At 46.7% G+C, this 25,174-nt stretch overlaps 1 protein-coding gene across 2 annotated transcripts in view; it reads left to right on the top strand.

The window, feature by feature from the left end:
* LOC146182977 (dnaJ protein homolog 1-like) overlaps window positions 1-14,860 on the top strand; it is a 30,633-nt gene extending 15,773 nt beyond the window's left edge. Inside the window, exons 2-4 of one of the 2 annotated variants that reach the window (XM_084609003.1) lie at window positions 1,678-1,755; window positions 7,691-8,678; window positions 11,020-14,860. In XM_084609003.1, the coding sequence (XP_084465129.1) occupies window positions 8,235-8,678; window positions 11,020-11,295 (720 nt within the window). In that variant the 5' untranslated portion in view covers window positions 1,678-1,755; window positions 7,691-8,234 and the 3' untranslated portion in view covers window positions 11,296-14,860. The remainder of the gene's footprint in view (window positions 1-1,677; window positions 1,756-7,690; window positions 8,679-11,019) is intronic. The other variant, XM_084609001.1, reaches the window with a different exon arrangement.
* The last annotated feature ends 10,314 nt before the right edge of the window (window positions 14,861-25,174 follow it).

The following is a 25,174-nucleotide window of genomic DNA, read 5'->3' as shown; positions in this document are numbered from 1 at the left end:
ATGTCGAAGTACGGCGGACAATTCACTGCCAGGAATGTGACCGCTAGGAACCCTTTCCCTGACCGCCGAGCTGTGCCCATCTAAAAGCTGATTCATACGACGACTGCTGATTCTCGAAAAATGCCGCTCTTCCACTAGAGGTCTAAGGTTGGCCCACGTGTGGTCGGACCCTTGTTACCATTCTTTTGACCTTCGCGTTCACACGAGGCGATAATAGGAATAATCATGGAAGAGGTATTTCACCCTGCTATTTCAGCAATTGAAGGTTAGACCCTATCCTCCTGGAATTGAATTCGACCTCACGTAATGTTTTGGGGCTCGGGTCTCCAAAATTTAGTTGTGGCTTAGCTCTGGTTAACCATAGCTGAATTGCGAAAGCAACGGTGGAATATTCTTTTGCCTGATACATTATACCTCTACGTGCCTGCGTGTAGTAGGGGTACCGAAAATGCAAATGGTTTTGGCAGGCTTTTTCTGATATCACCTTCCCGTATGCAAGGAGCGATCCGAGTTGGAAGCTCCTGCCCTTGGCATAGGGGTAACGTGAATTCAAACATCACGAGGGACTACGAACACTACCATAGCCTACTTTATGCACACGGCACATGGAGACAAGCGGTTAGACCTGACGTAGCATTGCTTCCGCAATAAAAGGTTGATGTAGTGATCTGAGGAAAGGCGGTGGTGCAATGGGCCTTTTGCCAGCAGCGCACTCCTCTTGCGACCGCCAGGCGAATTGCATTTGATGGGACAGACTGCCAAGAAATTATTGTTTTCCAGGTAGTAGTTGAGGCTGGTCTCTCATAGCCTGGGCAGAAACGCTTTAGTTATCTGTGGACACACTGTGACACTCTCCCAACCCCCCACCCTTTGTAAACCCATGACATGGATTCTGGTGAGCCTGGCCTGTCTTTTCACCTGAGGTTAGCTGCGGGAGGTGGGGACAATGCAATGTGTGCATTCCGAAGGGATGCCAGCACTGGGCGCAATTATTGTGCAGCGGTTTGCCACATCTATGAAGCGAGAGACATCGCAAGTGAGTGCAGCGGACTCCCCCGCCCCCCTCCCCGTATTCGCATGGGAAACACAGCAGGCGAGAGTGCTCCGCGCATGCGCTGTAGCGCTACTTGGAAAGATCCGTTCATTTCTTTCACGCGCTACTGCCTGTCAGTATCATGGTGCCCTACTCCTCGTCAACTTAAAATATTGCAGCATAACCACTATTACCGTTAGATATGCAAAGGTTAGCACAAACTTTCTTCTCTGACACCAGCAAACACTGATGAGTGCCGACGGCTTTCTTAAGTCTATATCATTTGCTTTTTCGTGAATTACATCAATCCTTTCTGTGCTATATCGCTGATGTCCAGTAACAAATGCCATTCGTTCTCGGAACAATGGCTTGGTTTGCTTTTAATTTTCGTGGGAATTTCAAGCCGTAATCAATGGATGAGAGTGCCGTTACTTTGCTGAATATGTAATGAACCTCCAGTCTTAATATGCCAAGTGTTTTCGCACCCATTTCGAATGTATTCTGTAGCGTTCTTGTCTCTCTACGCGTGTCCATTTGGTGTCATTTGTTTTTTTATATGTAAGGTTTGTATATAAAAACTGTTTGGAAGACTCTAAGTAACTTTAAAAAATAGTAGACTCAAAACAGAAAAACATTATTTGCAGGAACACTCTCTGCTCCGGCGGACATTCCCGGCGGCTCCGGCGGCTCTGCTCTGCTGCAAAGCACCTCTAAATATGAGCGTAATTAACACAAATACCACTAATTGGCTTTTAAATTATCGTAGTTGAGCTGTTAGTTCCAATGGGCAGTTTGATACCGTGGACGAGACGATGCCAAATCAGTTTTTGCAACGAAGAAAAACTCATTTTTCTACAGCCATGCAGGTCTGTTAAATCCGACGTTTTTTTTCTGCACGCAACCAAAACTGAGCGCGCAAGGAGCGCTGTAAGTATGGTCTGTAAGTTGAAAAGATTGCTGCAAATATCGGTATTTTCACTCTACACTGCTTTGCACAAGCTAGTTGGATACGGTTCCTGTGTGCTGGATCACAGTCGTTTCGTGTTTTACGAACTGGTAGGCCTCGACTGCCGATGTCAACTATGCACTTTCTAGTTGTCTGTTTAACAAATGGGAATAAACCAAATAGTTTAACTTGAAGGACTCAGTTCGTTACAGCTCAACTTGCATACCCGACGAAAGTAATACTGCTTGGCAGTGGCGTCGCTAGGGTCACCCGCACCCGGTGCGGAGGTGCAGCGCTGCACCCCCCCCCCCCCCCCCCTTCCCTACCCCTCCTCTGTCCCCGCGATTTAAGCACTGAATCGCCTCGGGCATCTCTCAAGCTATCGCTGTAGCTTTTCGCCCGCGGCCAATTTCCTGTATATTACTAGAAATAATTTTTTTTTCAATTTCAACTTCCTTTCTACCTCCTCTGTGCTCAGGGTTTGCGTTGAAGTTCGCTTTGCACCAAATCGCTCAGTGCGAGTGGCATTTTTTTCCTTTTTAACACTTATACGCAGTGATCGTGCCCCACGACTGATATTTCAGTAAAACATCACATCAAAAGCACATATATCCGAAAAAGGCAGAAATATTAACACGTGTAGGTTGCGAGAAAATTCACTGAGCAAGAGGCTTAAGATAGGTGATTGCCCAGTATCAGACCATACGAACAAAGTGGCCTTTGAACTATGCAATATGTAAACATTATCCGTGCGATTCGATATAGCCGTATGCACACAAATATAACAAGGATGTGAAAGAGATGAATGCTACAATGACTATAACGGAGTAGCAACGCAACTTCGCATACATATTTAGAGACTATCAAAAAAAAAATCAGCGAAGAAAACGTGATAATCCGAATAGAAGCGCCTTCCTTTGTCCTGCTTGCGCTAGTGCTTATTACACTGGTTACACGAATTCATCGTAAGAATAAGTTTCCAACGTGCAATAAACAACTGCACGTACGGTAATAATAGCTCAGAGGAAAGGAATGGTGAACACAAACAATGCCAGACTATGCACGTTATCATGCGCGCAGGAATATGCATAGGAATGACAAGTGAGAACTAGAGGCAAATCTATAACTCAAGGAGAACTGGAAAGCACAGCAAATAACTAAAGTCCTGAAACAGACAAGCCATCTATCAGGACCTTCAATGAACACGCCAGAAAACACGACACTTGCAAAAGTCACAAGGAGCAAATAATTATGTCTGCCACATATACAAACTTTTTAAATTTTGTATATGCGGCAGACATAATTATTTGATTTTTGTGACTTTTAAAGGCTTACACGTATCCCTCGAACGCATTCGTTAAACAATCAAGAAGCGACCGATATACAAAATATTTGAACACTTGGCCAGTTTTATTCGTGTAAATTATAACAAAATTATCACGGTTATTTTAAAAGCAGACATTCACGAAAAGAGTTCAAGGCGAAAGTAAAATCAAGAACTGACCTATATAAGTAAAAGTTTGGTGATACGAATCTGGTTGATACGAATTTGGGATGATATGAATTCGCGAAATTCCCCGACTGGAATGCATCGTGTACAATGTGCAAAATTTCGGATGTTCCGGTCGCTCTCCAGCGCCACTACGAAATCGAACGCGCGAACTGCGATCGCAACACAACGCGATCGCTAGCTGCGCTGTATGAACGCATCACGAGCAGTTTGCGGTGATGCGTGCTCTGCACATCGTAGACTTCGCTACTGCTGTAGTCGCGCGCTGTACGCTTCGCCAGCAGTCTCCGGCGCCGCTCGGCCGGCGCGTCGCCATCTTTTGTCGTGCTAAGCCTATATATTACCTCAAGTCGTGCTGTACGCACCACGAGAAGTCCGTGGAGGCGAGTGGCGAGCACGACGCCGACGTTGCGATTGCCTGTCGCGCTGTGTGCGCCGCGAGTGGCGGGCTGTGACCACGAGACCGTAATAACCCTTCTCGGACGTAAACTGCTCTGCGCAACTGCCTTTCCCATGATTCTGCAAACTTATTCTCTTTCGTTTTGATGATACCAATGTTCGGGTGACAGGAATTCTTTCGCGACCCCGTGAGATTCTTATAACCGAGGTTCTACTTTTACATATTGTTTGAGTACTTAACAACCACTTTTATTTATGGAAGTTGTAACAAAAAAAAAAACGGTTATATTAAAAGCAGATATCCACGGAGTGTAAAGAAAAATAGAAACTGAAATAAAAATTGGGATTACCTGCATGACTTCCAGGACTGCGAAGCTGCTGATCACTTGATCAAAATCGGTGCTTTTTGCCAGCTCTTTCAATAGATCATACTGGGAGATCACCCATTGTAGATCTCAGAAAGTTTTTTATTAGTTTCAGCTTAGAAAAACTTCTCTAACAAGATGCCCCAGACACACATACCGTGAGAAAAAGCTACAGCCCTAATGACAGTTTGGGAATTCAGTGCTCAAAATCCCACTCCGTAGTGAATGTCAACAAGTCCAATGCTGCCCAACTGTTGGTCACTTCGAGGGCAATACCGGCTGCTTTGAGATGTCTCCTCATCCTAGGAATTTTGATAAGGAGTGCGATGTCAGACAGTCCGTCATAAAATTCGGTAAGTTTCGGAATAGAATCTTTGAGCTCTTCCCCAGATGAATAAAGGTTTGCTTCAACAGGTCCAAACAGTTGCCACATCTCTAATCGCTTTTGGATCTCGTGCAGAGCTCGGCATAAAATTTTTGAATGCGCACCAGCATCGTCTTCTTATTTCCTTCCTGCAAGTCACGAATTTCTGGCTTGTTCACCTGCGATCCTCTTCCTTAACCGGACACACCTCAAAACTGCAATTCCAAGTTCACTGCATTTTATGAGCGCCTGCTCAACATTTTCCACTAGGCCACCATATTCCTTTTCGAGAAAAAACTTTAGGCCTTCAACTTTGCTACTACTTTGTCAAGGGATAGTCCTTTTGTCTGCAAATACAGTAGCGCAGCATTGACTTCGTCAAACACTGAACACCACAGGTGCAAATAACACGTGTGCCCTCGTCCTCATATTTTTTTTTGTCCTAGTCAGCGCGTAGTGATCAGACTTGCCATCCACTGAGCAACAGGCATTCCGTGCCTTTCGGCGTTTTGAAAGCGTGAGGCGGATGTGTGACTGGACCGAGGAGCAAGAAAGGTACAGGAGATAAATGAACAAGACAAAATACACAAGCCAGCGGTCCTAGCTTGGGAAAGGAGAGTGAGGTGATGAGTGAGACGAAGAGGCGATGTGGCGGCGCAGCTGCCCAGATGCCGATGGGTGTCGTCTAACACGCTCCAGCGCAGGTGTTCCTGATGGGTCACGTTAATGCTGGTCTCTCCAGGGTACACACACGTGCATAGGCCTGTCCAACGTTAAAATGGCGTGTAATCTTTTTCAAGCGCTCCTCAAAACAAAATAATTCGTTCTAAGAGATCACACTTGTCATTCACTGTCTCCACCAGTGCGCGCCCTTTCGTGTCTTTACACAGAATTTTTTCCCCTCCACCCCTTCTTATATCTAATTGCTGCATCCCCCCTGAGCATTGCACCCGGTGTGGACCGCCCCTCCCGCACCCCCCTCGCGACGCCACTACTGCTAGGGATGACAGCAAATGATTGTCACATGACGTGTCATCTCGACGTGCGGCTTCAGGTCTTCGAGGTTCGCTGGCGCTGTCTTGAAAACTTCATGCTTAGCATATTCTCAGAGGGTATCCAGTAGTGACGAATCGTGCGACCTTGGAGGGCGGGCTCCCCCCCCCCCCCCCCCCTTCTCGCCCAATCTTTTGGTTGGGGACGGTGCCTGCCTGGAATGACATAAGGTCTTTACGAGGTTCCGTCATGCTGAATTCATTGTTTCTTCTTTTTGTTTGTTTGTTCTTTTTTTTTTTCTTAAACGACCACTGGTAGCTCTGATGGAAATTCAGAGAGTACCTTTTAGAACGCAGTCCGAGTATTCTTTTTCCAACTAATGCTTCCGTTGGTGAAGTAGGGACTGACAATACGGCTGTTACAAATGCCACACCAAGCATTTGCTGACCATCTTACATTGTTCTTGCTGTGCCGTAGCCAATGTAGGTTATATTGTCCCACCAATAATGGGTAGTGCACAAAATGACATTCAAGTCCATGCAAAATCGGACCTCGTCTGTCCAAAGCACTATGCTCAGAAATTCCTGGTGTTCATCACATATAATTGCACAACTTGTAAAAAGCGAGCCATTTCTGAAAGTCAATCGATTACAGTCCTTGGTAAAAAAGCATTATTTGGGTGGCAGCTGTGTCTTTAAAGTGACCTCGAAACTTAAGCCGTGCTAGCTCCGTGCCCATCGAAAATTTGCCTGACACTAAGCCTCCGGCCTCGCAAAACGTAAGTGAAGACATCGATGCCAGAATGATCGTTTCCACTCCCTGACTTTTTCTTTTTCTGAACATATACTGGTCCAGTGTATTCTTAAATCAATGAAATATCGATGCGAACTTAGTACGAGCCGGCACACAGCGACCGGGATGTTAGACAGCATTATTTATTTATCTGTCTGGATGCCAACCCCGCGTACATTTCCGCGCTGAAAACAGCGATCGCAATGTCCACATTATCGGCAGTGGAGTATCGCAGTTGCGCTGGCATGGCCATTCTCAGAATTAACACGATGCGACGTGATGCTTTAATCTTAGGCGGCACTTCCACATATTGAAGTGAATTTAAACACTGCACCTTATCATATGCGCACTTAAAAAAAATGCGTCTCAAATGAAAACGTCTGCGCTTTTTGGAAAACACTTTCTAACACATGTTTACAACAACCGCAAGAACAACAGTCTGATAGCATTCAGCCACTGCCGCGCAAGCCCTTACGCGGACCAACCTTTTCTTTTTCGGATTCCGTTCACCACATACGCAGCGATTATAGGAAGTTGGAAGCTCAACCTATTGAGTAAATGAATGCATGATGACAACTGAAATTGAGCTCCCCGGGCAGCCATAACAGAAGTGGCGAATACAAAAATAAAACTGCGGCTCAGCCCATCGGGGCTCTCAGAACCGACATCCTTGCGGCTGACGATGGTTATCTGTTCAAGCGCGTAGGCTCCCTTGACAGGGAAATTAGCACACGCGTTTCGAATTGGGCGCTACATTCATTACGACAGGTTACTATCGGACGTTCCGCTTGCGCCATACTTCTGGCGCTCCTCGTTCGCTCAGCTTCGGTCGCGTGCGGTAAAAACCGTCGGATTTCATCGAGCTGCAGATCTCTAGAAAATGAGTTTTTCTTCGGTTCAAATACAGATATGGCATCGTCTGGTTCAGGGCATCAAACTGCCCATTGGAACTAACAGCCCGACTACGATAATTAAAAGTGCAAATTTGTTAATTACATTCATAATGTGGTGTTTTCCAACAATTTATGTCCGCTGGTGTAGTGTGTGTGTTCCTGGAAATATTGTTTTCTGTTTTCAGTCTACTAGTTTTTAAAACTACTTAGTCTTCCTGAGAAAGAAAGAGAGGGAATAAACTTTATTTAAGCACCCTGTATATCTCATATTTGAAATACTGGTGCCTTGTAAAGCGTGTAGAATGTTCCATGAACTGTCCGTGAAGCAATTTGAACTGAAGTGACATTTCATAGGGTGCTAACTGGTGTACTACTTTTCTGCTTGATTTTACAAGGTACCATGCACCATGACCACTACGCGGTCCTCGGCATCAACAAAAACTGCAGCGAGGCTGACATCGGGAGAGCCTACCGGCGACTTGCCTTGAGGTACCACCCGGACAAGAACAAAACCCTCGACGCTGAGCAAAAGTTCAAACGACTACGCGATGCCTACAAAGTGCTAAGTGACAAGGAGAAGCGTGACGAGTACGAAAGTAAGCTTAAACAGTACGATTCCAGAGGCGACGTGCCAAAGTGGCAGATGAGCACAAGCTTCGGATTTGATTCCAAATATTTTTGGTTGCTAAGCAAAACTGCCGATGAACCATCGGGCATAACACATGACACGCCATTTCGGTTCGGCGCCAGCTCATCATCAACCCGGACAGCGAGTGACGACCACGCGCAGAATGCTCGAAGACCTTTAACGCGCCGCACTGGTCCGGGTTCAGACCCTCATCGGAGGCACAGTTCGATAGCCGCTGGTCATCCCCTTGTTATTCGCGCGGGGCGCAATTCGGCTACGCCACATCGTCGGCCGGCGAGAATATTAGTGGCATGGGACGTTCAAGAGAGTCTAACTACTCCGAGTACGAACCTTCCTTTAGCGGCTGGCGGGGTCACACATCCAACGTGTTCACGGATCGCTCAGCAAATTCGAGAACACGCCCTGAGAGACCCCGTGTGAAGAGTCCTGACATGGAGCTAGACGTGTTCTTGACATTGCAAGAGGTTCTCACAGGCACCGTCAAGGTCATCCGTTTTAAGAAAACGGTACTGGCAGCGGACGGCTGCACGCCAATACGCGAGGAGAAGGTGCTAAGCGTTCGCATTGAGCCGGGCTGTTTGCCGGGCACCAAGATCACATTCCCCCGCGAAGGAGACCAGCTTCCTGATACCATCGCGGCGGACGTTGTTGTCACCATACGCGACGAGGAACACACGCATTTCACGAGGATGGGAGCATATCTCTACTACACAGCTAGAATCTCCTACGATGAGGTAAGTGCCTAAGCCTAAAGCCCCTCAATAAACTACCTAAGTCTGGTCCCAAAGCGCTTATTAAGGCGAACGCCTTTAATGGCTCATAATGTCGTGGACAAAATGCGTCCCGCTTTTGCGGCGTCTCTGATTGGCCGAGGCGGGGTGACTTCATAGAGGTATCGACCACTAACCGAGCACCACCACCGTATGGGCGAATGCGTGCCTTATATGGCCCTGTCAATCAATGATCAATTCCTAATTATTAGTTTCATTACAAATCGACGACTTATTAAATAACTCATTAATTAACTAATTTATGATCAATTATTAGTTAAGTGTTTAGTTTTTTACCTATTTAACGAGTGATTAATTAATAAATACTAATGACTAATCAACTAGATAATTAGTTACTCATCACTGCCAATTGCCTAGAAGAATGCGGCATTCAGGCTTTCGCCTTTCACTACTTCAGTCACTAAAGTCTCTCGTAATTTTTTTTTACTGAAAAAGTACTGCGAATGTGTTCGCTTCTTGCATTACATGTTTACGCCCAACCATGAAGAACGTTGTGTCCTAGTGCATATTTTTTTATCTTTGGCGCAGCGTAAGGAATTTTTCAGCAAATTACGGGAAAAAGGGTTCGGTGTTGCTGAATACTTCTTGGTAAAGTTAGGGAGGTCTTAAGGCAGGCCACGTGTTCAAGAAGATATGGGGCGCCTTTCGTCCCGTCGGCGGAGCCTCAAAAGTGTAATCGTGGTCCCTTGTGCAAAATGATTCCAGAGTAGAATGGTATCTTCGACTATAGTCATTCCGAGGGCGCGGGTCTGGGGGGAACTCGGTCACGCCACGTAATGGTAACAGAAAAGCCAGAATTCACCTGGGCTATGGTCCATTTATCCCAGATTTCCCATTTTCCTTATGTTCGTGCTCCACGCATTCTGCCGCTGGCAAGGAGCTCTTTACAAGTGAACAATAGACCTTTTTTTCCAGTAGCGCACATTTCCAGCAGGCGAGGAACGTTTGATGGGACGGGAAACTGTCCAGTAATCTTCTACATATGTATACGCCGAGGTATGAAAAGTTGCAGCACGTAAAAGCCGCCAGTCTGGTCTCTTTAATTAAAACGCAACATTTTAATCCCACAATGCATTGCTTCAATACGCGTTAACGCTTGACATTGCGCCTGCGTATAAGGCAGTCTCCGCGCTGCCTTATACGCAGGCGTAATGTCTTTTTGTGGCGGCTGACACAGCGTAATGACATCGCAGACATGTTTTACACCCGGAAGCAATATGAATACGTTTTGCACTTTCATGGACACGTGTTTGAGCAGTATATCAAGGAATGCGCCGGAGCAGCACGAATGTTTTGCGTTTTGCCGTGTGTAGCTTCGTTGATGCCACCGTTCGCGAGAAATTTTGGCAGCGCATTATCACTTCACAAAGTAAAATTGGAATTCCACCGATTTAGGAGGCCCCCTACTCCCCGCTCCTGGCACGCAGGCCTGAGGAACGGGGGCTGGAACCTCCGCGACTTAGCACTGGCGAATGTACGCGCTCCTGGCACGCAGGCCTGAGGAACAGGGGGCTGGAACCCTCGCGACTAAGATTCACCAGTCCATAGTCGCGGAGGTTCAAGCCCCCGTTCCTCAGGCCTGCTTGCCAGGAGCGGGGAGTAGAGGTCCTCCTAAATCGGTGGCAATTAAGTTTTTATCATCATCAGCCGCCACAGGATGTTTTCGAGTCCAGCACGGGCAAGGCTAAATTTGTTACTGTTGTTGTTGCTGTTGATGTGGCTGTAGAAAGAAGGAAAAGAAAATGCACGGGCCTCCTACTGTCTCTGTAGCTGAGCCACCTCCGCTGCCTCGTGCAGACAGAAGAGAAAATAGAGAAGAAAGAAAAGGAAGAGGGAGAGAAAGACGCGCGCCGCAACAACAGCCGTCGTCCACCACCGAAATGGTGTGTCGGGTGCAATGACGGCCTACAACTGATAAAAATTTTGTGGCAGGCTAGCCCCCGCCGCAAAGGGCGGTGCCCTACCTGTCCCAGCCCCATCAGGGGAGTACAGCTCATCAATGTTACTGCAGCCGTGATCACTAACCCGTCAAAAAGTCCTGCAGCGACAATGATCACGGCCAAACGTTGTTACTGCGCCCGGCGTTTGGCCGTGATCATTGTCGCAGCAGGACTTTTTGACGAGTTAGTACATATTCTTGATTTTTATAGCGCTGGAGAAACACCTAAGGAAGAACACACAAAAGGGCCTAGAAGATGTAACACTGCACGCAGTTATTAACTGATTACTCCGGAGCGATTGCAAACGTGACTTCTTTTTTTTTCTCTCTCTCCTGTATTTACAGGCTATAAGCTATTACGAAGCGAGGGTGCCTTCCCTGACCGGTGAACACATAACAATGCCACTGACGCTGAGGAACATCAACATGTGCTACGCCGACATGGTCGTCTCGGGTGGTGGCCTGCCCCATCATGATGACCCCACAGAGAGAGGCGACCTCAGAATACACTTGGAAACAGCAAACTGGGTTATGATGCAGATTTACATAGAAGTGTTACCCCAATTCTTTTTCTTCTGCCTCGAGTTTGAGTTCATAGCGCGCAGGGGGCATTCCCACTAATCTGTCGAATGGTTGTTGAAGATGTTTTTTACATATAAGGATTATTGGCTGCACAGGAGCGTAAACTTGCTGCACTCTGCTTACGAGGCTGATTTTTTTTTTTATTTTAACGACTGATATCAGAGGTCACCTGCACTGTTTCCTTTTTGTGCACCTGTATGTGTGTTTGTGTGTGTGTGTGAGTAGTCGGGTTTTTTGTGCAATGCCTGTAGTGTGTATGAAGACGATTTATAAAGGACAACCTGTTTTATAATGTTCTACGTGTCAAGTGTGTTATGTAGCTTTGGGTGCTACAAACCCATGCCCAAGTTTGGTAGCGCGACGGCAGCGCCACATATTTCGCCTAGCAGCGAATCCTGAAATGTCGGGTGGCGCCGCGTGTTGCCGTTCCCCTATACTTTCCCCCGAAAACTCCAGCAACGGAAGGGCCGGGTTCGGCACAAAAAATTAAACCCAACGAAAAGCAAGTCAATAAAGCCTTACGCTTTTTTTGAGCGTTCACCGCAGTACGCAAACTGAAATGCACTATTTAATAAAATAGTTGTCTGAATTAAAATTGCTACAGTAGAAAGTTTAATACATCGGTTGTGTCCGTCGCGCCCTCTTTGCTATATTGAATAAGTTAACTTCATTTATTTATTTATTTAGTAATACTGCGGAGTCGTTTGACTCCAAGCAGGGGTGAGCAAAGATACAATCCAAAAAGGCAAAACAAAGTTGTACGAGCTTCATTGAAGGGAAAACAGATGATTTAAAAAACAAACAAGGTTTCACATGCGCGAGGCTCTGAAGTTATCAAGCATTTCTACATTCGAGCTGTTCACTACAAAAATCGGCAGATTATTCCATTCTGCAATTGTTTTGACAAAAAAAGAATGCTTAACTGTGTTAGAGTATGCTCGCAATTCTTCTAGCATGTTTCCGTGATTAAAACGTGTACTTGCGCGCGAAACAGGAGTAATGTAATCGTGAGAGTTAATTTTAATCACATTGTTGTATATTAGGTACAAAAAATTCATCCTTGCTTCAGTGCGCCTTGCCTGAAGGGATTCTAAACCTAAGGAGTTGATCATGTCTGAAACACTATCTTTGCACTTGAATCTGTTACAGATGAAACGGGCTGCGACCCTTTGCACTCTTCCTAATTTTGAAATATTCTTGGCTGTGTAAGGGTCCCATAGACAACATGCATATTCGAGACGAGGACGTGCCAAAGCCTTGTACGCTGCCTTGGATATCGGCGCGGCGTAACTACATTTTCTCAATGGTATGGCCCTGCTGTTCAATAATATTGGTTTGCAATACTTTTATTTCGTCAGAAAACGCAGAATGCAGATCCGCTCTGTGTGGCTGTCAATCCGCGGCTGACAGCGACCTGAGTAGCGTTTTTGCCGAGTCACCCCGGCGTTTTTCGCCCGGTGTTGGAAAAAAAAGTTGGCTGTGGTTTAGCTTTGGTTTCGTTAGTTTAATTGCGAAAGCAGCGGCGGAAGCTTCCTTTGCCTGCTACATTATTCCCCTATCACGCCCTGTCAGTGTAAGTTGCTACATTATTGGGGACACTTAAGCTCATCATTTAAGCTTATGACGCAAGAGCGTAAGCTACCAGCCCACATATGAAGTGACGCTTCAACCAAACCGTATGGACGTGCCTGCGTGCCGTAGGGGTAACGAGAATTCAAACTGTTCTGGTAGGCTCCGAGTTGGCAGCTCCTGCCCGTGGCATAGGGCTAACGTCATGGCAGACTGATTTAATGTCAACCTCTCACATGACAGGAGAGGCCCGAGTGAGCGCTCTTGTCGAGTTCACGCTCGCCCGAAATGCGCCGCTGACTAGCCTATCATCATCATCACTGCCACCCTTACGCTAGAGAAGAAAAATTAAAGGTCCACTGAAATGGGTTACCAAGAAGGGTAAACAACGCCATAACACTGATAGATATTGAACCACCCATCATTCTCCCGCAAAAACATTCGATCTAGCTTCTGCAACACCGGAGATATCGGCGAATAAAAATGACCCTTTCAATGTTCCCTCTCAACTCGTACGCCGAAGGGAGCCATACAAAAATAAAGAATACAAGCAAGTTCAAATCTCCGCCCAGAAATACGTCCCTTCGACGAACTTCAGGTTTCCGCACGCTCGCTCGCTGGCGTACTCTCGTCAACCCGTCTTCGCTCGCACGCAGTTCGCCAGTTCGCGCAGCGATGGCCGCGAACCCGTGGTTAGCCCATGCACAGCGGACCAAACCGTGGTTACACCACTAACCGCGGTTATAGCAAAACGAGCTTGGCGACCTCGGTTTGCGTCGTTAACAGAGGTTATGGCGGCGTCTGTTGACGGAGGCTACTCGTCGGCGCCCGAGTGCGCGAAACGTACGAGCGGGTCTGCTTCACAAAGTTATTCATTTGCCCACTGTTACACGTTTAAAGATGGATGTATAGAATACGGTGCCGCCCGACGTCTTCGATTACGGCCGACAGCGCAGCGACAGCGTACTGAAGCCTTGTCTTGCCTGCAGTATCGTTTGAACGGCTTGTTGCTGAAAAGAACGTCAAAAAATGCGCGGCCTTAGCTATGAAAGCACGCGAGTTTGGAACGCTTGCAGCACGTGATGCCGCGAGCAGGCTGAGGTACATTACACAATTACCGCGGGGGTGGGGCGCGCGAGCGCGGCGAACGACGGCGCCGTGCGTGACCGTCCATAGTCGTCGCTAGGCCTAAATTATTTCGCTTCGAAGCCGCGGCGGTCGGCGCTTTCGAACTGATCAACGCTGTCGTAAATCGTCTACTTATGAAACTGCCTTATTGTGAGTCCTACCCTGCCATAGTAAAATAATTATAGGATTAACTCTGGCGACGCATTAATTGCAGAGCTAGTACGAGCAGATCGGATGAGCCGAATTGCAGCAGCGGCAGCTGGCTTGAGCAGAAACTTCATCGTATCACGGCTATCGCTCTCACCAGCAATTTGCTGCTGGTCAGCGATCCTCACGAGGGCTTCATGCTTGATATTCGGCTAAGTATGCCAGACGCCAACAAATTTTAGCACGCTTTATTTCGGACATCAGTGCTAACGATCCGCCGTGTCGTTCGCGTACGGTATGCGGGAGGAGGGACCACAGAGGCGGTGTTTACGGCGGTCGAAGAGGTGCTGATATCGTGCGGTGCTTGACCGTGCTGTTGACGCCTCCTCGGACGACAATCCGGTACTCCTGGAACCACGTTATATAAATTCGATGTTTGTAAATACAGCTTCGTTCCGCCGATCACTGCATCGCTTCGGTTGTTGTACTTGATGGGCAATGGCCGCCTAACCGATAAGGGCGGCGAGCTGGGTAACAACAGCCCGCACAGAGTTCGAACAGCGCACGAGCAGACGACTTTCGCAGCTACCGGAAGTGTGCCCGTGACGTCATGGCTGCAGTGGCAGCAGCGAATGGCAGCTTCTAGCAAGCCTTGTCAGTCTACTTACCCGTGATGTCACGGTTTAAGGAAATAGTTCCATGCGACACCGCCAAACGGCGACCTCTCTGCCCGCGAACTTCAAAAAATGCTGTTTTTAAAAATTAATAATAAATCGCTGGCTTTGTTCCAAGGAGTTATACTTTGGTTAATGCTCAAAAGGATTTGTTCTATACACTGAACACGTTTATCAGTGGCTTCTTGGTGGCCGTTTCAGTCAACCTTTAAGAGGCGGTATTCACAGTCCCAGTTTTTTTATCTAGATTTCTTTATCTAGTTTTGATCTAGAAGCCCTTCACGAAACCTTTACAAAATGCCACACAGTTCTAATTCCAAAGAGCACTGATGAAGAAAAATTACGCTCAGTGGAAGGCTATAGACCAATCACACTGGCAAATGTGGATTACAAGATTTTCGCCAAAATTTTATCAAATCGCCTACAGTTCGCAATGTCGGTTCTCATTGGCCCTCACCAGACGTGCGGCTTGAGGGGCCGTGCCATTCAAAGTAATGCACATATTTCGCGCACAATCCTCGAATCGTGCTCCTGCTCTCACGATCAGGTTGCTTTACTTCAGGTCGACCTCGCAAAAGCATTTGATCGAGTTCGTCATTCATTCCTGTTTTCTCTTCAGGAGCGAGCGAATGTTGGTTCTGTAGCACTGAAGGGGGTGCAAATTGGCTATATCAATTGTTCGATTCGCCTGATTGTAAATGGCCACCTATCAAGCCCCGTACCAATCAACTCTTCTGTGAAGCAAGGCTGTCCGATGTCTCCGCTGCTTTTTGCTCTTTACTTGGAGCCACTTTGTCTGAGTGTTTCACATAACAGTAGTATCCCTGGCTTCCCTCTCCTTGGAAATGAGGTTAAAGTGCTTGCATATGCGGATGATATTGCGTTTTTCTGCACTCACAAACCAAGCATAGAAAAAGTTATATCCAGCATAGAACAATTTGGCATTGTTTCTGGTGCTCAGATGAATCACTCCAACAGTTCCGGCCTTTGGTTTGGTTCGTGAGGCTCAACACCGCCCCTATATGCAGGAGTGGAAGGGTCACGTGTGCCCCCTAAATATCTTGGCGTTCCACTGCATGCACTTAGGTCAAGTGCAAATTACTGGAAAGAGCGAGTTCCAGTCGTCCAACATTATGCTAATAAATTTGTCCCCTATCGGCTCTCAATCTTCGGTAGGGCTCAGGCCTGCAACATGTTTTTGGCAAAAAAACTTTATTACGTGCTTCAGGTCCTCCACTGTGCTCCACATTATATCCAGCGTTTTCACCGAATATTTGCGACGTTTATTTGGTCATCAAATTTTGAACCGATTCGACGTGATAACCAATTCAGACCTGTTTGTGCAGGAGGGCTCGGCTTAGTACATCTGTATATAAGGCAGTTACCTGTTTCTTCTTTTTTCGTGATTGTTCACACGATTATTTGAGCATTCCTACAAGTTAATTTCATGAAACTGCTTCCCTACTTAGTGGTTTCTTCAGATTTTACTGACCGCCCACAGTTACTAGGATTTATGCAGGAAGTTTTTGGTTTTGTGAGGTTTTTGACTGTGCGATTCTCGAATAAGTACTTATATTCTGTTTCGCGCAAAATACTATAGAAGGAATTGATAGCAGTGCTTTTTCCGCCACCACTGTATCGTTCTTTATGCCTTGGTCTTAAGGGTCATGAAGTGTTAAAGAGGGTGCATATAATGCAGATTTCTCCTTGCCCGAAAAAATTTTTCTTTAAATTACACACCGAAGCTCTACCTGTTAACACATGGCTCCTTAGGAAACTTTTTTCTTGTATCTTCTGTAAACGGCCGTCTGTGTGATGTGCCTGAAACAATTGAGCACTGTTTCATTAATTGCAAAGACGTAATTCTGCTGCAATGAACTCTAAAGAAAGACTTTGTTCTAGATTCGTACAGTGTGCGGCAAATTGCTGTTACACAATCTGATTACGAACCATATGACAAGTTTTTCCTTATTGGACTTCATAGCTTGTGGAAGACACGCATGTTGGATCGCAAAGCGGAACCTGTTGTTCCACCTAGACTCCATTTTAGCAAAATGATGCTGCAACAGAAGGACATTTATGATGAAAATGACTTTCAACCTGATTGGTTTCCGCTGGTGACACGGTGTTTATCTTTGCCTGCCTTCTAGCTGTGTGTGTAGCCTGTGTACATCACCTTTTCTGTACATAACCACGTGTAATAAACACCATGTCAAAAAAAAAAAGAAAACAGGTGTGGCTCAGTTGGTTAAAGCGCTCGGCTGTGGATACGAAGATCCGAGGGATGGAGGTTCGATTTCTTTGTGGTGACAAATTCTATTTTGTAGAGGTGACCGTAGCTACGCCTGTTCACGTGCACGGGGCGTAGCCATGGTAGAAAGAGTGAATGGTAGCGTAACTCCCATAGAAGCCTGCGTCTCGACTCTGAACGAGGATTTAGTTTCTCGGCGCCCGCTGCGAACTGTGCGGCAAAGCAAGCACGTGACATTGTGACGTCAAAGTGACGTATCATTGGCGGGGAGGTTTTTTTTTTTAAATTTTGGACGAAAAACAAGGCCAACGACGATGGAGGCCGAAAGATGCTCGGATAAGGTAGAGAATTGGGCACCGCAACTGTTCAGCCAACATTACTTGATATGGATTTCTACTCTCAAGTTTTACGTTAACTGAAATGTCGCGGCATCTTTTATCATAGCATCGTTCTGGCTCCGTCGTCGTTAGCCCAGTCTTTCGTCGCGCGGCATGTAAACGCATTCTGGGGATTATTTCTTCGGGCACATATCTGAACATAAAGGGCCTTCAAGTGAATTTGGCAAGCACATGGATAAGAAGCACATGGCTTAAGGGATTTCACTAAGGACATAAATGAGTGAAGCTGTGCTGCATCGAAAGCCAGGCTTTATGCATTCCCGATTACTTACATAGACGCTTCACGACAATGCAAATCGTGAACTGTGAAATTCTCGTTGAAATATAATGACCTGAGCGTAGGTCTCCAAACGAGACGCGGTGAGATTATAAAAGGGCGAGAGATTCTGCGAACAAGTAAAGTACTACATATCAATGTCAAAGAACAAAGAAAAACGAACGGGATAACTAACGCTAGTGTTCGAACACCCAGCTGTAAGAGCTTCGCTAAGAAATTCAAATGGGGATCGTTACTTTTTAGAAGATAATGCGTCTGAGAACTGAAAATAACTGCGATACAGCTCTGCTCCCTACAACTATTACAACTAAAATTTCGCCCTGTTCGCGACTCTATTCTTTTATTCGGTCGCTGAGAGAAGTCAATGTGAGGCTACAAATTTGCAACTTCAACATTCACATACATCAAAAAGACCCCAGAACGTCCCTGTGATATCAGCTAACACATATTCAGCAAACGTTGATATAGTACCGCGACGCAATAAGCAAAACACGCGGCAAGGGAAGCGGAACGGAAGGCCTTCAACGTTCAATTGAAATAGATGCAGCGAGACGCCGTTCGTGCAGACGTGTATCCGTAAAACAAGCCGCCACTTTAGAGACGTGCCTGGGATTCCGAGCTGGCCAAGCCGCCGAGCTGTGACGCAGCATTGTCCCATCGTCCCAAAATGCGCGCATGCCGCGGCAATCAGTTTCTGAACGAGCACGCAGTCCTGGCCTTGCTGTAAAGCTCTGCCACAACCAGCAGAATGAAATACTAACACAGATAACCCCCTTTGCACGCAGCATGTAACGTTGAACCGGGGCCGATGTTGCACCCACACCGCGGTTGAAACAGCGTCGGTCTGAGCTCTAGTTCACTAAAGTCTGAGCCATATCTGAGCTTTCGGCAACTACGCAGCAGATAGCAAATGGCTGAGAGAGGTCACTAAAACAAGTTAAAATGTTCCTATAAATATGACACGGTTTTTTATTACGCAAGAAACGAAACCTGCACTGCAACAGGTGTGCGGATGCTTGGGCCAGAATGTCGCCAGGCGGAGCTGTATAGCTGCGACGTCCCGTGGATGCAAGGTTGTTGTTGTGGCTGTTGGAAGAAGGAAAAGAAAATACACGGGCCTGCTGCAGTGCTCCTGTAGCTCAGCCACCTCCGCTCACTCGTGCGGACAGAAGGAAAATAGAGAAGAAAGAAAGAGAAGTGGGAGAGAAAAACGCGCGCCGCCCTTGTCAACTACCGAAGCGGTGGCGGGCGCAATGACGGCTTACAAGAGATAAAAATTCGGTGGCTGGCTAGCCCCTGCCGCAAGCGGCGTTGACATACCGTCCCAGCCCCGTAGGGCCAGGAACAACCACTCTTCGCCACCTCCTTCACCCCTCCTGGATGCAAGGTAGCGTCAGGCGTAAGGTCGTCTGAGGGCGTTTGGTTACTGGGGTCGGTCAGCTCAGATGCCAGAGTCACCACTGTAATGGATTTACAGGGTCGCAGCGGAGCCCGTTCCGTACGTGCACACCGAGCACACGTCGCTCAATTTTATGTTGTCCTTTAGCCAGCTGGAAACGCCGATCTTAGCCCGTCGGGGTGGTGCAGTGGTAAGACTTCCGACTACTGCGCCGAAGTGCCCGGGTTCGAACCCTACCACGGCGGCTGCGATTCGATGGAGGCGAAACGAAGAGGCGTCCTTGTGCTGTGCGATGTCAGCGTACGTTAAAGATCCCCAGGTGGCCGAAATTACTCCGTAGCTCTCCGCTACGGCTTCTCTTTCTTTGTACTTTCACTTCCACCTTCCTCCTTTCCCTTACGGCGCGGTTAAGGTATCCACTGAAACAAGTGTGACAGATACTGCGCGTTTCCCTTTATGTGAACCAATTATTATTATTATAATTATTATATTATTATTATTGTTATTATTATTAGCGCACCCGCTTTACAGCATCGCTGTGAGCTTAAAGCCTCATCTAAGGTGTGTACTTCCAAGCCGAGGAGTTCTTCGGTGGAGGTTCAGTTCGGTAGCCTAATGCTGCCTTGTATGCGTGTCGAATCAAAGTCTTTACTTTGCCTTTTTCAGTACTGCTCATATCAGGTACGGGAGTGAGAAGGCAAGCCTGATTAATACAAATGCCTGTACTATTTTGCAGAGTTCTACTCTCATCCTTTTGCTCGCAATTCGTATCATTAGTCTTACCGTCATGTAGACGGTTGTCTTGAGCTTCCTTTAGTTTGAACTTCCACCAATATGTTAAGTGGAGACGGAGGTTTTAATAGCTGCCTCGAGGGCCTCTTGGTCCGACTCTGATTACGAATAATTCAGACTTGGAGGGCAAGCTAGATAGCCCTGCTTTACCTGCCAGGTCTTGTATTATGTCCACAGTTTGTTGCGAGGTATCTTCTATCGCTGCCAGTTGTGGGCCCATAACGTGACATCATCTTCAAAGAATGTGTGTTGCAGCCCCGGGAGGGCTGCTAATTTAGGAGGAACTTTGATTAGAGGGAGGCTAAAAAAGAGGGGTGACAGAAATGATCCCTGAGGTGTTGCTTCACTTCCTAGTGAGGTAGAAGAGTATGATTTAATCTCTCCCATTGCTATCTCTGCCGTTCTGTTACTGAGAAATGACGAACGGACGGACGGAGGGACGGATGGACGGACGGACACGATCGTTGCTGCGAGCATGAGCTATTACAGGCGGTGCTGATCCTGCTTTAAAATTGCTCTGAAATGCATTATATTGGACATTGTGACAATTGAGACAAATGTATGCTAAAGCCTCTCTATTTTCATAAAGGAACGAAAACCTTGGAGCTTCGCTCCGTTTCCCGCACCTGGCGCCTTTCTCTTCATTTGCCTATTGAGATTAAGAGAGGAGTGGACTTTTCGCGTGCTGCCATTGGCTGACGCGGACATGCTTCCCGCCGTGTTTACATGAATGCGACAGCTAGCGCATCGCATCGCATCACTGCCGGCTCCTAGCGCATCGCATCCATTCGAAATTGACCCTGGCAACGTTTAACGTTAGAACCATTGCTAGTGAAGCTAGTTTAGCAGTGCTGTTAGAGGACCAGGTATGAAATGGAATGTCATAGGGCTTAGTGAGGTTATGAGGCCGAATGAGGCATATACTGTACTGAAGGATGGACATGTACTGTGTTATCGAGGCTTACCAGAGTGGCGACAGCTAGGAGTAGGTTTCCTTGTCAATAAGTATATAGCTTGTAATATAGATGAATTCTATTGTAATAATGAGAGGGTGGCAGTCATCGTAATTAGGCTTAATAAGCGGTATAAACTGAAGGTTGTACAGGCCTATGCACCTACATGCAGTTATGATGACCAGGCAGTTGAAAGCTTCTACGAAGATGTAGAATCGGCAATGCGAAAAGTAAAGACGCAGTATACTGTACTAATGGCCGACTTCAATGCCAAGGTAGGAAGAAAGCAGGCAGGAGACTAGGCAGTGGGTGACTATGGCATTAGTTCTAGGAATAGCAGGGGGGAGTTACTAGTTGAATTTGCAGAGCGCAATAACTTAAGAATCATGAATACCTTCTTCAGCAAACGGAAGAACCGGAAATGGACATGAAAACGTCCTAACGGTGAGACTAAAAATTAAATGGACTTCATAATGTATTCAACCCCCTTCATTGTGCAAGATGTAGAGGTAATCGGGAAAGTTCGATGCAGTGATCACAGGATGGTGAGGTCCCGAATTAGCCTAAATCTAAAGAAGGAACGAAACAGATTAGTAAGAAAGAAACCCACCAACGAATTAGCGGTGAGGGTGAGGGCAGAAGAATTCAGGATCGCGCTAGGTTCAGCTCTAACCGAGGATGGCGACATTACCCTAGAAGAAATGAAAAATAATTTCAGAGATATCATTACTGAGTGTGCGGTAGAAGTAGGCGGTAGGATAGTTAGAGAGGATACCGGTAAGCTGTCTAAGGAGATGAAAGGTTTGATTAAGAAACGCCAGAGTATGAAAGCTTCCAATAAAACAGACCAGATCGAATTGTCTGAGAAATATCAAAGCTAATCAATAAGCGCAAGATGGCTGATATAAGAGAGTACATCATGCAGAAAATTGAGCATGCTGTAAAGAACGGGGGAAGCCTTAAAATTGGGCATAGGCAAAAAGCAGATGTGTGCGATAAAGGACAAGGCCGGCAACGTCATCAGGAATATGACAGATAGTCAAAGTAGCCGAGGAGTTCTATACAGATCTCTACAGCAGCCAAAGTACTCAGGACCGTAACGAGATTGGCGGCAAAGAAAAACAGTCAGACGTTCCACCAGAGGCGAAAGACGAGGTCGAGAAAGCATTAGAAACTATGAAAAGGGGGAGATCAGCTGGAGAGGATCAGATAATTACAGATTCGCTAAAGGACGGGGGGGAGGGGGGAGATATCGTGCTAGAAAAACTGGCCACCCTGTATACGCAGTTCCTGGTGTCATCGATGGTACCGGAACCATGGAAGAATGCAAACATTATCCTCATTCATAAGAAAGGGGACTCTAAGGACCTTAAAAATTACAGACCAATCAGCTTACTGTCTGTTACGTATAAGGTATTTACTAAGGTAATCGCTAATAGAATCAGGACAACCTTAGACTGCAATCAAGCAAAGGATCAAGCAGGTTTTAGGAAACGGTACTCTACTATTGATCATATCCATACCATCAATCAGGTGATAGAAAAATGCTCGGAATATAACCAGCTCTTATACTTAGCATTCATTGATTACGAAAATGCATTTGACTCACTTGAAACATCGGCGGTGATGCAGGCATTGCGAAATCAAGGGGTAGACGAGCCGTACGTGAAAGAGCTGGAAGATATATATAGTGGCTGCACAGCAACCATAGTTCTGCATAAAGAAAGCAACAAAATTCCCATGAAGAAATGTGTTAGGCAAGGTGACACAATCTTCCCAGTACTATTCACAGCTTGCTTAGAGGAAGTATTCAGAGACTTGGAATGGGAGCCGTTAGGGATAAGGGTAGATGGAGAATACCTCAGTAATCTGCGATTTGCTGATGACATTGCCTTGCTAAGCAACTCGGGTGATGAACTGCAAATAATGATTGATGACCTAGACAGGAAAAGTACAAATGTAGGCTTGAAAATCAATATGCAGAAGACTAAGGTAATGCTCAGCCGCCTCGGGAAGGAAAAGCAGTTTACATTAGGTAGCGAAGTACTGGAAGTAGTAAGCGATTATGTCTACTTAGGACAGGTAGTAACCGCAGATCCGGGCCATGAAAAGGAAATAACAAGAAGAATAAGATTGGATTGGAGCTTATTTGGCAAGCACTCGCAGATTATGACTAGCAGCTTACCGGTATCGCTCAAGAGGAAAGTATACAACAGTTGCATCTTGCCTGTACTCACCTGCGGGGCTAAAACGTGCAGGCTAACCAAGAGAGTTCTACTTAAGTTGAGGACAACCCATAGGGCTATGGAACGAAAAATGTTAGGGGTAACATTAAGAGATAGAAAGCGTGCAGAGTGGGTCAGTGAAATAACTCAAGTTACCGACATTCTAGTGGAGATTAAGAAGAAGAAATAGACATGGGCAGGACATGTAGTGCGAGGAGAGGATAACCGATGGTCGCTGAGGGTAACAAACTGGATTCCAAGAGAAGGAAAGCGTAGCTGGGGGCGGCAGAAAGTTAGGTGGGCGGATGAGGTTAAGAAGTTCGCGGGGGTCTAGTGGATGCAGCTAGCACAGAACCGGGTTAAGTGGAGAAATATGGGATAGGTATTCGCCCTGCAGTCTGTATAGTCAGGCTGATGATGATGATTATGATGATGGTTCATGTAAACAGGGGTAATGCGCTAGGAAAGCGCATCGCATTAATGCGCCTAGCAGGGCTGGATTAAGAGGGGTAAGCCAACTTCTCCGTGCATGTAAACCCGGTCGCATCGCATTACGGAAAAAGTGGTGGCGTCCGGAGAAGCGCCAGCCGCTCGCCTCGCCCCCAATTCGTCGCTGCCGCTCCTATGTGTCTCGCGTTCGCTGCAAACGAGTGGTGAACGAAGTATTTTATTTGTCTGAAGATGCCCGTACCACGCAATTCTGGCGGCAAAGGACCTGAAAGTTTAAGACAGCTTCTGTAATCAGACAGGTAATAGGCTTAGTAAGCGTTGTTGGGCGCCATGGACTGAAAGCGCGGGATATTGAAATACCTTCGGGTTGGACAAACAAACAAGAAGTATTTGATTTCGCTTCATTCGCGGTTGTGGTATTTATTACAGCTTCCCTTGTATTCTGGTATGTATAAAAGAAATAATAAATGAATTTGAAAAATTTACAACATGGTGCACTTATGCTTTCGATATGCGACACCGCGCGCCGCCACTACCACCGCGCTAGAGATGATTGTGTACATGTAAACTCTGTTGCATCGCATTACCGTGAGGCGCTACGAAATGTGATGCGATGCTCTACAGTCGCCTTCATGTAAACACGTCTCCGCCAAGTGCGTTTTCTGCACCTGCGGCGCCCATGCTGTTTCAGGTTCATTCGCGTGCTCAGAATGCCGTACTGCTGTGCGCATCGGAGCACGAACAGGAGAGAAAAAGCGTTTTCAGGTGTCTACGATCCTCATGGGAAACGTGACGACCAGCGCAAGAACCAGTGGCTGCACATTAGTAGGAAGGACTTCTGTCACAAAAGTGGCCGCATTTATGTTTCATAATATGGCAATTAACCATATGTAGTATTCTAGAAGAGTTTATTGACATATTTCAGTGTATTCTGCCTTGTCGGTAATGTCAAGAGCACGCGTACGTGCGCGTTCTCGTCGCGGGGTAGTTCCCGTGCAGTTAGACAAACCCCCTCGCAGTGCGCGAGCGGGGGCGTCCTCCCAGCTTGTTTTGCAATGTGACCCCTAGCAGGGCCGAAGTTGTTGGCGTACGTGCATCCTTTTTTGGCTGTTTTGTTTGTGACTTACGTTTTTTCATCCGCAACATGGCGGCCATGCAGTGTGGAAGTTGCAGGGCCTACGTGCCCCTTCCTGCGTGTGCACTTGTGAGTGTTTGTTTCTACGGACCCTGACTTGGGGAGGGAACTGTTGTGTGGGCGTGTCTTGCGCATTGTCAACCGAAGGCTAGAAAAGAAGCCGACCCCAACCCAACGGCAGTGCGCCTCTCGTCTCCAAGCACTCCGGGCTCCCCGAACCGCCGCCGCATCGCACCACGAAGACTTCGCCCCAGGGCTCCGGAAGGACCATCGCCTTCGAGAGCTCCCCATCTGCGCCGTCTTTGTGAGTGGAGTGCCGCCGCGCTCGTCGGACAATATGCCCGTTTCCTAGTTTCTTCTGAACTTTTTCTACACTCGTCTTATCTTGTTTTAAACATCTGTGTTCAATTTGCATGTATCCTGATAGTGAGAATTTTGACTGATGTATTTCTAATTGCTAGTTTTTTTTTTCATGTATGCTACCCTAAATGTGTTGTTTTAAATGCCTGTAAATGCTTGC

This window comes from Amblyomma maculatum, chromosome 7 (genome assembly GCF_055883805.1).
Source record: "Amblyomma maculatum isolate TAMU_Amacu chromosome 7, ASM5588380v1, whole genome shotgun sequence".
Taxonomy (NCBI): Eukaryota; Metazoa; Arthropoda; class Arachnida; order Ixodida; family Ixodidae; genus Amblyomma; species Amblyomma maculatum.
Note: the sequence above shows the minus strand (reverse complement) of the source record. Positions and strands in the feature narration are given on the sequence as shown.